Source organism: Sciurus carolinensis, chromosome 4 (genome assembly GCF_902686445.1).
Source record: "Sciurus carolinensis chromosome 4, mSciCar1.2, whole genome shotgun sequence".
Lineage (NCBI taxonomy): Eukaryota > Metazoa > Chordata > Mammalia > Rodentia > Sciuridae > Sciurus > Sciurus carolinensis.
In genome coordinates, this window is record NC_062216.1 from 112533057 (window position 1) to 112547037 (window position 13981).

Below are 13981 nucleotides of genomic sequence, written 5' to 3' on the forward strand. Positions count from 1 at the left end.
TGTGAACACAGTGGAGCTCCCCCACCGTACCCAGACCCAATGGTAGTCTCAGTGACAGCGCCGGGCTCCAGAAGCCCAGGACCAGAGCTCAGGGGCAGAGGGTAGGATGGTTCATTGCATTCATGGTGGGCAGAAGGCACGTGCTCCAGAGCCCACTGGTCTGAGGCTGCCCTCCAGGTATGACACATAACATGGACTCAGTCAAGACCTAGAGTGCTCAGTGACATTTTATTGAAGCAATTTCAGGAAAATGGCAAGCGGTAGGAGAGCAGGGAGCTCAGAAGTTTTAACTTGTTTTCTGGAGCTATGAATTTGGTCTGTGTGGTGGCAGAGTGGCGGACAACCTCCTTGCCTTTCCATTGGTTCTGATTTTGAATTCATGGCGGGTGTTTGAGGGTTTACAGCTCTTAGGACAAAACAGGGAAATTGCCCATGAAGGCCAATTTCAAAAAGACCTCAGTCCAGACCCTCACCCTGTTCCCCTGCATCTTCCCTCTGCTTCCTTGGAGGGTCTGGAATCATGTCTCCTCAGAGGGAGGGGAGACTCCAAAGCCAGGATTTGTCTCTCCTCCAAGTTTACTACCTCAGTTCTTCCCTGCAGGGCAGAGAGTTTGGGGTACTGTCTTAGAGAGCTTTGTTCTTGCCAGGGCTGGGGACAGGGGAATCCGCACAGCACAGAGACCTTTCAGAGGTTGGGATGCAGGAAAAGAAAGGTGGGAGGGGAAAGAGCAGAAAATATGTTGCCAAATGGGAAGGGTGGGAAAGGATAAAAGGAGAGAAATTGAGAGAGGAGAGGGGAGGGGAGGTTGAGCAGCAAGCTAGAACACACAGGGGCCATGAAGATGAGGGCAAACAAGTAGGTGGAAAGGCAAGGTAAAAAGGAGAGAGAAGTTTCCAGAAATAGCTGGTTAGCATAAGGGAAAGGGGGAAAGGCCTGAGGCTGGAACATTGCTTTGCAGGAGGACTCTCACTGTGCCATTTCTCCGTACAGCCAAATTGATTCCTTTTTCTGGTGTATTCTGCAGGCATTTTGGGCTGAGTGCCTGCCTCCCACTCTCTCATCACCAGGACCTTTCTGTTCAGGGACAGCCTTCTAATATCAGCTGCCATGAGACAGATATGGAAGGAATGTGGCTATACACTCATTCAGTGCAGCTGCAGGCCAAGGAGGACTCAGGTTCTTGATACAATTTTTTTTTTCCCATTCTAGTATGAATAATAACTAGTTGGTACTATTTTGAGAGTATTGATTCCTCATTCAAATATTCTACTGGCAGAAGTTGTTGGGGGACTTGATTGAGGGCCTGGACAGAGACAGAATAAAAGGAAGAGAGAAGGCAATATGTGTGGCAGGGTTTGCAAATATATTTCCTGGTCTGAGGGCCCAGCAGGACAAGTATCATCTGCAGGGAGAAACAACCTATGTGTAAACTCTGGCCTATATAGCCCTTGATTTCTTTGGGTCAATTCTAAGGTCCCCATGAAGGACTGAGCAAGAGGAATCATCTTGTGATTGTAGTGGAGCTGGTCAGACAGAAGGAAGAAGATCCTATGACACCCCCCATTCTGGAAATTGCTTAAGAGCAAAATCCCAGCCCAGGTGTTGACCCAGAGCAGTTGAGTCAGTGGGGGCTGGAATGGACCCTGGAGGGCTCTGAGACCAGGATGGATGGGATGGCTCTGTAGGGCCTGTCAGAGGCAGAGGGATGGATAAGGTGACCTTTAAATCGGTCGGCCACTTGCCACTCCTCTGCCTGCTGCTGTGGATGTGAGCATGGGGTGTGGGCAAAGCGTCAGGCCTGAGGGCTGGAGCTGGGGCCTTGGGGCTGGTGGCCAGCACAGGTGGGCGCCTTAGCTCCTGTAACTCTTCTTGGTGGATGACGAAGATGACGTCTTGGAGATGATGCGCATGCTGGAGCTGCTGCCACCGACGCTGCGGCCGCTGGTGGAGCTGAAGCCGCTGCTCCCGCCACTGCCACCGTAGCTAAGGCTGCTGCTGTAGCCGCCCCCGCCTATGCACAGGCCGCCGCCCCCACTGTAGCCTGAGCCTCCAGAGGAAGAGACCACAGCTGTGGAGGAAAGACAGGCATACTGGCAGTTTCTTCCATCTTCCCAAGACGGCCCTCTGGGATCAGGTCTCATGCCCGGGTCTGCTCCTCCCACAGTGCCTTGCCCCAGGCAACACTCTCCCCCTGGGAGCCTCAGGAACAGTACTCAGGGTGAGGCAGGGTGGGTGTGGACCCTCTGTCCTATCACTAGCTGCCTCAATATGAGCACCTACCAGGCTTCACATTTTTCAAAGCACTTTCACGATTGTGACCTTGCTAATCTCAACAGGCCTGAAAGGGCACGTTACAATGACCCCCTTTTATAGAGAACAGGTGAGGTGAGGGGCAGAGAGATCAAATGCCTTGACCGAGGTCACGCCTGCCAGAAAAACACTTTAGGCTCCTGCACTGTGTTCCTCTTCTCTACCAAGAGGCTGTCAAGGAGAGAACCGCAGACTCCCATGTTGTGGAACGGGCCACTTCGATGAGCCCCTCTGGAATTGGAGTCCCCTTGACTGCATGACTGAGAGACAGCTCTTCTGTGCCTATGCCAATGCACACGGTGACAAGGACTCGCTCCCTCGGGAGGCAGCCTCCTGCCTTTATTGAGCATCCCGAGCCTTTGCTCCCACCCTCCCTTTCAGAGCCGACTTCTCCCTGTGAAGCGCTCCACCTCTAGTCGGTTACAGGCTCTCTCCTAGGTTCCCGGGTGTTCTGACTCATGGGGGCCCGAGGGCCCTTTACTTCCATGACCAGGACTCACCACACAGGATGCTGAACTTTTCCTTGTCCCCTTAGCCCTGGGGTGGGGGATGTCACTCTGTGATGTGATTCTCCCGGTCTCCCTCCTGAGTCCAGGCCAAACCAGGCCAGTCACTGTTCCACTTGTCCAATTAAAGTGCTTAGATCTAAATAAAATTCTTTTCCTTGAACCTGCTTCACAGTCACTTATTGTGTTAGTTTTGGAGTAGCTGAGAAATCAGGCCTTTGAACCAGGGACCCATCACTGCTTGAGCAGTTCTGTCCCATAATGGGATCCTCTGGGGCCGGGCTGGGGTCATATTCCTGAGGAATTGTGACCCACTGCAACCAGCTCAGGGAGTGCAGGGTCACCTACTGTTCCTAGGGAGATTATCCCAGAGTGAGGAGAAAGTCTGAGCTTCACTCTAATAACTTCCTTAGGGACATAGAATGTTCCAGTTCTGAGTTCTCTTGACCTCACTGGGAGGAGGGGCCAAAGAAGAGAGAGGTCTCTACAGAGCCCCTAAGAGGGTCTTAAAGACATCTACGCCCCAGCGTGTTCATTTTCCAGGCACCAAATCCTAATTAGTGATGCAGTTAGCACCCATTTTGCCCCCCGCCCCCTTTTCTGTCATCCCAAGACAATTACTCACAGATGTTCACAGATCCGACGCCTTCTCCGGTAAGTCTGTGGCAGGTGGGGAGAGAAAGGGACATTTCATTGCTGAGAAGTTACAGAGCCCTGGACTCTTTGTATTTTGACTCTTAGAAAGATTTCCACTGATCTCTAACTTTAGGAAACTAAAGGAAATATAAGGGGACATCTAGAGTGGGCAGGGACTCCTGCCAAAGGTGGAGTAGGATGATGACCTTGTAGGCCATTTCTGGGGAGACAGGGGACCCTTGAGGCTGGTCCTGAGTGCAGCTGTGTTTGCTATAGGCTCTGGGTGGAAATGGCCTGCTTAGGGACTTGCAGATGGTCATGAGCACCTCTTTCTGACACCTTTGGCTCTGACCGCTGCCCTGGGTCCAGCAGGAGCTGTGGCACTGGCTGTAGTTGCAGGGTGCCTTTAAAGGAGCTGTTGAGTGGAATTTCTCTCTGGGGGCCTGACACTGTGGGGTTCATGCAGCCTCTGTGGCATAATGATCTCGCTCTGGTGGCCATGGAGGGAGCGGAAAGTGGCCCACCTGCACTCCTCGCCCTCCAGCAGCTTGCGGTAGGTGGCGATCTCGATGTCCAGGGCCAGCTTGACGTTCATGAGCTCCTGGTATTCTCGGAGCTGCCTGGCCATGTCCTGCTTGGCCTTCTGCAGGGCGTCCTCCAGCTCTGCCAGCTTGCTCTTGGCATCCTTGAGGGCCAGCTCCCCACGCTGCTCCGCATCGGCAATGGCGGCCTGGAGTGTGGCGCACTGCCAGCAGGAGGTAGGAGATTATGACACCACTTACAGAGAATGTAGTCAGAGGTGGACTTCAGGATAAAAATATGGGGGCTGGAGTTGTGGCTCAGTGGTAGAGGACTTGTCTAGCATGTGTGAGGCACTGGGTTTCATCCTTAGCACCACATAAAACTAAATAAAATAAAGGTCCATTGACTACTAAAAAAATTTTTTAAAAAGTATGGAAGGATTCCCTGAAATGGATTTAATGTAAGGGAGGCTGGAACTGGATTGCTCTCTGCCCTCCTCGGATAATTTGAACCTCATCAGGATGGAGAAAATGGGTTTCTGAAGCCCTTTTCAGTGTTCCATTTCCCCGGAAAGAGGGTAAGTAAAGCAAGCCAAGCTGTGGCCATCTGAGATTCCACAGGAAAGGACAGGTCCTAGGTGGATACACATTTCTATTCCTGGAGGCCACAGGTCCAGGAAGATTTTCTCTGCACGGGTTGAGTTAGGCCCAGGTGCAGCTCTACCCTAAGGCGGGGCACGGATAGGATGACCTTTGGGAGCTAAGCCTGACCTGTTTCTTCAAGTTATCAATCTCTGAGCGCAGCCGCTGCATGGCCCGGTTCAGCTCAGAGATCTCCATCTTGGTGGTGCGGAGGTCATCCCCGTGCCGGCCGGCGGACCGCTGCAGCTCCTCATACTGGCAGAAAGAGAAATCGGCCCTGAGTAACGGACGTGTGCAGCGGACAGGAGGGACAGTCCAGGGGAGAAGCTGGTGGCTCCCAGGCTCCACAGGCTTTCTTTGCGCTGCTTGGAGACTCCTGGCTTTGCCCCGATCCCGCCCCTCCCAGCCCTTCACTGTCCGTGTCCACAGGCTTCACCCCACCACTGACTGTGTGCCCAGGCTTCCCGTCCCCCTCCACTCCACACCACACCCTCCAACCGCAGCACCACACGGGGTGCCCAGCCCTTTTATTTCCAGAGCTCCTCCGCAGTTGTGTGTCCTGACACCACAGCCCATCATCCTTCAAGATCCCTCAGCTCAGAGTGTCCAGTCCACCCTGAAAATTCTCACTCTGTGACCTCCTGGTGTCTCCACCCCAGGCAGTTCCACCTCTCTTCTCTGGATGCTCCAGCCTCTTCCGGGAGGTGTTAGACATTCATCATGACCCTGTCCCCTCATCCTCCTGTTGGCACTGATGACTGGAACTGTCCAGTTGTGCCTGCTTTCTGATACAAGGCATTGGAGGTGTGTGTCCATCTGTCCTAGCAGAGAGACTTTTGCCTCTTTTCCTGCATCTGGCTACTCCTCAGCTCCTGAGGGTGCTAGAATGGTGTTAGATTAGAAGGTGAGCCTCAAGCTGAACTCAGATGCCTTTGACCCAGTTTCATCTTACTTATGTTTGAAACCGTGGCTCTCTGTGCTTGTTTGATTGATTTGCTCTTGATAGCTCACCTTGGTTTGGTACCAGGATTCCGCCTCTGCCCGACTGCGGTTGGCAATGTCCTCATACTGGGCCTTGACCTCGGCGATGATGCTGTCCAGGTTCAGGCTGCGGTTGTTGTCCATGGACAAGACCACAGAGGTCTCAGAGATCTGAGCCTGAAGCTGAGCCAGCTCCTGTGATTGGGTTCAAAGGGGAGAGCTGAGGCAGGGCATTCACATGCATGTTTGTATGTCTGGAGGCAGACCCTGGCATGGAGGGTTTTGTATTTTGGGGTCATGTTCCCTGCTTGGCTCTGGAAGTCTTCAAAACTTGGGAAGGACATTAGGGAGTTTACATCTTTATCTTCAGCTCATCTGGACAGGGAGCAGCAGCACAGGTAACTCTAGCCAGAAATCTCCAGAAACCACTCCCATTGCGGAGGGAGCACACCTTGTTGAGAGTGTCAGTGTTCTGAGAAAGCACAGCCCTTCATATCACATAAAGACATCATCTTGGGAAAGAACACTGAGTCAGAAGGAGCCAGATAACTCTGCTATGTCCTCATTGTTTCCCAATTTTGCTCCTAAGGGATGGGAAATGGAAATTAGCTTGGATTAGTAGAAAGGGCATAGGACTGAGAAATCCAAGTCTGGCTCTGCAGAGCAGGTTTAGATAGTATCTCTGGATCTCAGAGAAGCTCATCACAATACTGGCCCTGCAAGACTTCTGTGAGGGCTCAGTAATATCCTATAGAAGATATTTTTTGAGCAGTAAGCCCACAATTTATTTGCTAGTGTTCTCTTTTCAGAATCACCCAAAGCAGTGGTTCTCCACTTGAGACTTCAAGTGGACAGCATCAGCTTCACCCACCTGGGAACAGGATGGGAGTGCCTCGTTCCATCTCCCAGACATCCTCAGTCCAAGCTGGTATGTTAACAAGGCTCTAGAAGATTCTGATGCTTTGGAATCTTAAGAATTGCTGGTACAAAGTATAAATCTAAGCCAAAATACTCCTTTATTCTCTTTATTATCAGTTGGTTCATGATTTTCTGTTTCAGCAAAGTGTTGTTTTGCTGTTCTGATGCTGTAAATTTTTTTTCTGTATAGTTGCTCTTGCTCCCTGACCTCACTGGGGATTTCAGCCCATGGGCTTGCTGGGCAAGGAGCCAGCTCAGAAGTAGGAGCCAGCACCACACCGGTTGCCACAATGAAGATAATAAGCAGAGCAAAGGACACCTTTTTGTCTCATACAAGCTGTGAGATGGTCACTGAAAGCACCTAGCCTTGGAGTTGACACTTCTGGTCCTGGAACGACTTGTCAGGCTGCTGGTGGGTGCCAAACATAGCTGACCCTATGGACATCAATCAACTGTCCCACCTGGAGACACACCTGGGGTACACAATTCTCCTCACGCCCCCACCTTGACACTGCAGTCCCACCTCTTCACTCTGCTCTAGCTATGCTGGACCCTGCATGGGGGAATCTGTCCTTCCAGATCCCTGTGGCTGGGACACCATCCACCTTCCTGTATCTTTCTGGCTCACATCTTCAGTTCCTTCAGATTTCTTGTTAAATGTCACACACTCCCTACCTTCTATGGCTCCCTATTGCCATTTTTCTTCATTGCCCCCATCATGTCTGAAATGGTAGTTATTTCATTATCTCTTCATTGCCTGACTCCCTAACTGTAAGGTAAGACCTAAGGACCTAGGGGCTCCATGTGTTTGCTCAGTACCTTCCTAGTGGTAAGTGTCTGAGAAGAGTATCCTTGAATAGAGGTGCTCAACAAAAACATGTCTTCAGGAGAAGCAGGCAATTGTGTTTCAGGCTTCCAGAAGCACCTGCAGGCTTGCTAATTGCTGTTTGATTTGATTAATTGCACCATCCTGCAGTAGTAGCTCTAGGAAGAGCAGCAGGTAGGGTTGGGTAGGATTGGGCTGGGCTGGGCTGGGCTGGGGAGCCAGGTTGCTTGAGTGGTTCTGTGGAAACTATGGGCATTTCATTGACAGGAAGTCCATTCTTTTGTTTGCCCAATGGAACATGGTTGGTCCAAGTGGTCAAGGCTGAATTTTCTGCCTCTCCTCACCTTCTAGCTTCTCTGGGGAACCTCATTTTCTCCCTTGTAGGGGAAGCTGCATTTGGCCTCATTAATTACACCCCACAGATGGAGAAAGGGACTATGGCAGAAGGTCAGGAAAAGAGTCAGCAGCCTCTGTCCCAGCTGAGGCCCCCAGTCACCAGCCCTTCCAGAGGTTTGGGGAACACTGGATCCTCTTACCGCCTCGAAGAAAGCCCTCAGGAAGTTGATCTCATCCATCAGGGCATCCACCTTGGCCTCCAGCTCCACCTTGTTCATGTAGGCAGCGTCCACATCCTGGGGACAGAACATGCTATCACCTTGGGCCCACCCTTCTTGGGTCAGCCAGCTGCCTCTGGCCATGAGCTAGAGGGGTAGCCTCAGCTCCTGAGGGGAAGCCTGTCTCTATTCCTGGTGGTGGAGTAGAGTTTGGAGGAGGAGGAAGATCCGTACCACAGGAGGACCAGATCCTCAGGGATGTCTTTCTGATCGTTCGCGAATACCATGTGGAAGGTCTTCTGTGGTGCCCATCCTGGGTCCTTGGGCTCCCACTGACTCTGGGTTCCCCAAGCTTCCCACCAAAGCCCACCCAGCTTCCCACCTCCCCACATTTCTGCCTGCTCCCACCTTCTAGCTGCTGCTCTGTTCCCCCTCCAACTCAGCCGCTGGCAGTTTCTCTTCTCCTTCTGACAGTCCCATCAAGCAGAAAGGCCCAGACCTCTGTGACCTGACCCCTGTACTGCCCTGTCTCCCAACCTGGCTGTCTGTGCCCTCACCTTCTTGAGCACCACAAACTCATTCTCTGCTGCCGTTCGCCTGTTGATTTCCTCCTCATACCTGCGGGAAGGGTAGAGAAGGGGCAGTGGGTGGAGGAGGGCTCTGGGGACGGGTCCCCAGGGCAGACATGGACAATGTTCTACTGCAGCATAGCTCTCCAGGACACATATACCCCTAAGTCCCCAATCAAACACTGCTCCCAACCCACGATAAGCCCCAAATCAAAATGACAATAGAATAGAACCATCCCTCATTCCCATAGCTTTGTTCCTTAGAGTACTTGGGTTCTCAGTGGAGCAGGAAAGCTTTCTTATTTTATTTTCTAGTGGGCTCACCCTCAGGAACAGAGGCAGTGAGGGGAAGATTGGAGAGAGCAGCAAGAGGCCTGTAACTCCTGGGCTCTGACCTGGTTCCCATATCCCACCATGCTCTCCTGTCCCCTCACTATCCTCAGTCACCTGAACCACACCTCAGACGCAGAATCTTCAGATTAACTGAGCCCCCTTCTCTGCTAGTTGTCTCAGTCTTGAGTTTACCCCTAGGCAGCAACCTACCTTGTCCTGCCCCCAGGGACTGTGGAGGTGCTTTTCTGCTCACCTATCTCTGAGAATGGAGTTTCACCTCTGCCCCAGGTCACCCACTCCCCACCTGAGCCTCCTAAGCATCAATTGCATTAGACAGCTGGGGCTCGACCCTTGGCTGCCCTGCCTGCCACTGAGTCACCTTGGACAGCTGTACTACTAGATCCTTTCCCATCCATGGATTGGCACGTCTCTGATCTTTGGCAACTACAAAGTCTGAACACATACTAGGTGTATTACCAGAATCTCTGCTTTCAGATGGCCTCTGGTGCTCAGTAGGGTCTGAGCAACACACACTTTCCTGCCACTGAGACTTTGGTGCTGTGCTTCTTTCACGTTCTCTGGGAAAACCAATTTGCTGTTCCTTATTGTTTCCTTGAGTTGCCCTTTTTATGAAACCTGAACATTTTTTTTCTTCACCTGCCTGACTCCATGCAACTGTCCTCATCTTCATTGTCTCCCAGCTCATAGTCCTGTGCTGCACCGGTCACCTGGATCCCACAGGAACACTGCCTGGCTATTAACCAGGAACATGCTCTTCAAAAGCTCCCACAACATCCCTCTTGTGCCTTCAGCTTCTTCTTCCTCCTCCTCCTCCTCCTCTTCCTCCTCCTCCTCCAGGAAGCCTTCTTGAATGAAAACACTCTACCCCATGTTTGCCCATGCCTTATAAATTATCCACTTGCACCTGCTTCTCTCACCTGGGTCTGTATCACCACACACATATGCATAATCATAAAGACAATCAAAATGGATAACATTTAACGACTTACTATGTGGCAGGCACTGGGTCACCACCAAGTACTTTCCATGCAAGTTTTGATTTAATACTATCAACTCCCTTATAAGTGGAGCACTATTGCCACCCCTGTAACAGACGAACTGGGGCTTGGAGAGGTTATACAGTTTTCTTGAGATCAATCAGCTTAAGTGCCAATGATTAGATTCTGTAGCACTGTTGTATAGAACTTTTGCAATGAGGGAAATGCTGTATGCCTTTGTTCTTTGTAGGAACCATTAATGTGTGGTGATGGAACATTTAAAATGTGCTAGTGTGATGAGGAATTGGATTCGAAATTTTATTTAATAAATCTAAATAGTTACATGTGACATGGGAAGTCTCAGAAAGATTCTTATCCAGGCAATAAGATTAATAGCACTGATTTAAAAACTAAAATAAGGAGGAAAAACAAGACCGTACTTGAATTTGAAATTTGAAGTTCAAGTTTCTGACCCTAACATAACTGTTTTGTGTTTTTGTTTATAGAAGTAATGTAGAGCCAGATTATTAAAAAATTTTATGTCTGGCATATGAACTTGATCTTTTGCCAAGTGAACAACATCAAATTAAGTTCAGTCAATATATGCCTAGCACTGACCAGTTTTCTTGAGGTATAATTGACAAAATTGCATAAATTAAAAAAGCAGTTACATGCAGGTAGTGGCTACCAAGTTGCTTAGGCTAAAGCCTAAACTCTTACTATATTATACAAACAATAATCAAAACTCATTATCAAGTTGCTAATTTTGGTTGGGTCAAGATAATTAGAAATCAACTACAGCAAGAAAAATAAGAAGTAAAAACAGTAAAAATAAGAAACTTATGTTTATGGGCGTGAGTATACCATGATGCTTAGTGTGTGTGTAGTGGTGTGTGTGTATGTGTGTGTGTGAGCACATGTGTGTACAGATAGTCTTGAGAGAAGGCTGCAAATGCACTTTTCTTCTCTGTTCCTCAGCTTCTTGGCCAGGGCTGGATGGATGTGTGAGTGCTGTCAAGGAGCTTACTGGGATTTAGTTGAGCAAGTGTGCCGGGGAGAGTCTCTGAGTTTAACTCTTACCTCACCAGCTGCCACTTTGTATAATCCTGGGTTAATCAGTGGCCATCTCAGAGTCTGACTTTCCTCACCGGCAGAGTTGTGTCTGTGTAGCCCTTCCTACCCATGTCACTCATGTCACCTCTAACTCTAGCCCCTCCCTAAGACCTCAACATTCTTGACCCAGTTTTCATTCTACTTTTGTGTCTATTTCTGATTCCACCCCCATGCCCCAGCTGGGTGTCCCAAGTCCTTTTGGACTGGGCATTTCTGGAGAGCAGAGCCTGTTTCTCTGCTGTCTCTGGTCTCACCAGAGCCCCAGGGCAGGACTCTGGCCCATGAGCTGGCCGAGCCTCCACTCACTTGTTCTTGAAGTCCTCCACCACGTCCTGCATGCTCTTCAGCTCCATCTCTAGCCTCCCCCGCTCTCCTCCCAGGCAGTCCAGCTGCCGCCTCAGGTTGTTGATGTAGGCTTCAAACATGGGTTCAATATTAGCCCTGGTGGTCTTGTGGTCTTGCAGGAGGCTCCATTTGGTTTCCAGGACTTTGTTCTGCTGCTCCAGGAAGCGCACCTGCCCAAGCCAGAGGTAAGAGACCATGAGGGCTTCCATGCAGTAACTTCCCAGAATGCTCTGGGATATAGGACCCCCAACAGTGCAGGGGGTCTCTGCATGATCTCAGAGTCCAGGTGGCATTCTTCTCTTCTTCCTCCTTGCCTGCAAGGGTCCTGGGCTGTCAAGATTTTGTTGCAATGGACTTAGGAGGCAGGTGGTGGTTTGATTTGGAGAGGGAAGAAGTAGGGGGAAGAAGTAGGGAAGAAATAGGGAGGAGGAAGAAGTAGCAGGAAGAAGTAGGGAGGGGCTGGAGGCCACCTGAACACACCAAATCATGCTGATGTGTGCTAACTGAAGAAAAGATCCCTCCATCATCTTGTCACTGGTGAGATTTTGATTCCTTTTACATAGGTAGGAGGTTTATGGCAGAAAATTCCATCTGTCCATTTTCTTTCTGTTAGGATTTCTCAGAATCTATACTCTTCATTTATGCATGATCTATCAAAATATATAAATGTATTCTACTGTCGTGTATGACTAATTAGAATAAAAAATTTTTAAAAAGAATATAGGCTCACTAGCCTGCACACAAATTCTGAGTAGGTAGTCACTCTTGAGTTGTGCTGTGGGGACGGGGCATAATTCCTGTCATGCCCCTCACTAGCCATGCGGCCTTGGGAAAGCCCCTTCCTCTCCGTGCTTTCCTGAGTTCTTTGTGGTCTTGTGCTGTTAATTTGGGTTTCTTAGATTAGGCTGGGAAGCAGCCTTGGGAACTAGTCATCACCTTTCCCCTTGATGCAGCCCTTCCACTGAGAGGAACGGAAATGAATCAAGGAACAGTATCTCCATGGCTTTGAAGATGGCAGTGTCCTTATAGAGAGTTATTAGCAAATGCATCCTTCCTAGCTTCTCCTGTTGTTGGAGGAAGGAGGACACCCTGGCTCCAAGCCCCTCCCTAGTTCCAGGCTCTCGTCCCCCACATCCCCTCCAGATGAACCTGGGAAAAGCAAGACCCAGGATCTTCTCACCTCCATTAGTACAACCCAGGCCAGGTGGGTGACAAAGCTAAAGAAGCTGTGCCTTGGCAGTGCTATGTGTCAGTGGTCTGGTCCATACCATGAGACACTCATCGTTTTTCATACCTACAAAGGGACCTTAGAATCCATCTGTCCAACCCAACCCGAGCCTGAGGAATTTGGTGACTCTTGTAGTCGTAGAGCCATATTGGAACCTGGTTGCCTCTGAACTCAGCATTCTTTCTTCCAGATCCCGGATATGGGTCTGAGAGATCTAGATCCTTGAATTGGTTCTTCCCAGGTAAAAACAGCCCGTTCATGTGTGATGGTGGGGGTGTCATGCAGGGGCTCTCTCCCAGAGTTGGGAAGTCTCTAGAACCCCAGAGTGAGACTCAGGCTGAAGTCACAAATATCCTCTTACCAAAGGACACCTGCTAAGTGCTCTGAGTGTTCTCTCACTGACCACTTAGCTTTGCAGACATCAGTGTCACCAGGTAGATGCCTACTGCCATAGCAAACACAAGTGCTGACTCAGCTGGGTAAGAGAAAGGGACCCAGGTCACTTCCTTGAACTTGGAAACTTGACCAGCTTCCCTCAAAACTCATTCCCCTTGTGCTCATTTTAAGCCAGATACTTGATCACTGTCCATCAGAAAAGCAATGTGGGTCAGAGAGCTCTGGGTTTGGAGAGGGACCTTTTTCTGCTCTCAGCTCAACAAAGTGGGAGACCACCCTACCTCACCCCATCAGCAGGTTGCTCATTCCTGGGACTGCAGGTCCTGGGAAGCCACAGTTGACTTCAGAAAAAAACAGAAGGCTAAGTTCCCCTGGCTGCAGTGCTTTCCAGATGGGGACCCCACGTGTCTCTCACCTTGTCGATGAAGGAGGCGAACTTGTTGTTGAGGGTCTTGATCTGCTCCCGCTCCTCCTTGCGCACCCGCTGGAGGGAGGGATCGATCTCCAGGTGCAGGGGGGTCAGAAGACTCTGGTTGACGGTGACTTCGTGGATGCCCCCAGCTCCAGCCATCATCCCACCTCCCATTCCATACCCACCGAAGCCTCCCCCCATTCTGTACCCTAGGCCGCCGACACCCAGCCCACAGCTATTACCCCCAAAGCCGCTGCGGCTGGAGCGGTAGCCCCCGCTGATGGAAATTCTCTTGCTTCCCCCAAAGCTGTGTAGGCTCCTCGTCCCGAAGCCACCCCCAAAGCCACCCCCAAAGCCGCCCCCGAAACTCTTCCCGCTCTGGGACATGGAGACAGAGCTGAAGCTGGGCCGGCAGCCCGCCGGGAGGAGGCTGGCTGAGGAAGCACTGAAGTTCCGGGTGCCCCCAGATTTGATGGTGATAGAAGACCGTTGGGTCATGGTGGGAGCTAATGCCAGAGCGTAAGAGGAGTGTAAATGAACAAGGAGCCTCCAAAGTCTGACTCTCCCAGACTCTCCTTGACTTATATCCCTTTCAAGAACTGGGCTTGGCCAGAGGAGATCAAAGACCACTCTGTTGAGTTCACCCCAATGGCATGTCTGGCCACAGCCCATTTTCCTGCCCCGCTAATCAC

The 13981-nt window shown here is 50.6% G+C and overlaps 1 protein-coding gene across 1 annotated transcript; it reads right to left on the minus strand.

The window, feature by feature from the left end:
• Positions 1–1851: 1851 nt before the first annotated feature.
• On the minus strand, positions 1852–13787 carry LOC124983765 (keratin, type II cytoskeletal 5-like). The gene is made up of 9 exons (XM_047551314.1): positions 13293–13787; positions 11215–11423; positions 8453–8513; positions 7878–7973; positions 5628–5792; positions 4746–4871; positions 3978–4198; positions 3443–3477; positions 1852–2069 (listed from the first exon to the last, which is right to left on the minus strand). Exons 1-9 carry the CDS (start codon positions 13785–13787, stop codon positions 1852–1854), a joined length of 1626 nt encoding a protein of 541 aa, XP_047407270.1.
• Positions 13788–13981: the final 194 nt, after the last annotated feature.

Excerpts from the sequence above, each read along its gene's own strand:
- LOC124983765 (XM_047551314.1), bottom strand. The coding sequence starts at position 13,787 with ATGACCCAACGGTCTTCTATCACCATCAAATCTGGGGGCACCCGGAAC. Across the intron at positions 7,974-8,452 it reads AGTTTGTGGTGCTCAAGAAG|GATGTGGACGCTGCCTACAT; the intron begins GTGAGGGCACAG and ends TTCTGTCCCCAG. Across the intron at positions 3,478-3,977 it reads CTGGAGGGCGAGGAGTGCAG|ACTTACCGGAGAAGGCGTCG; the intron begins GTGGGCCACTTT and ends CACCTGCCACAG.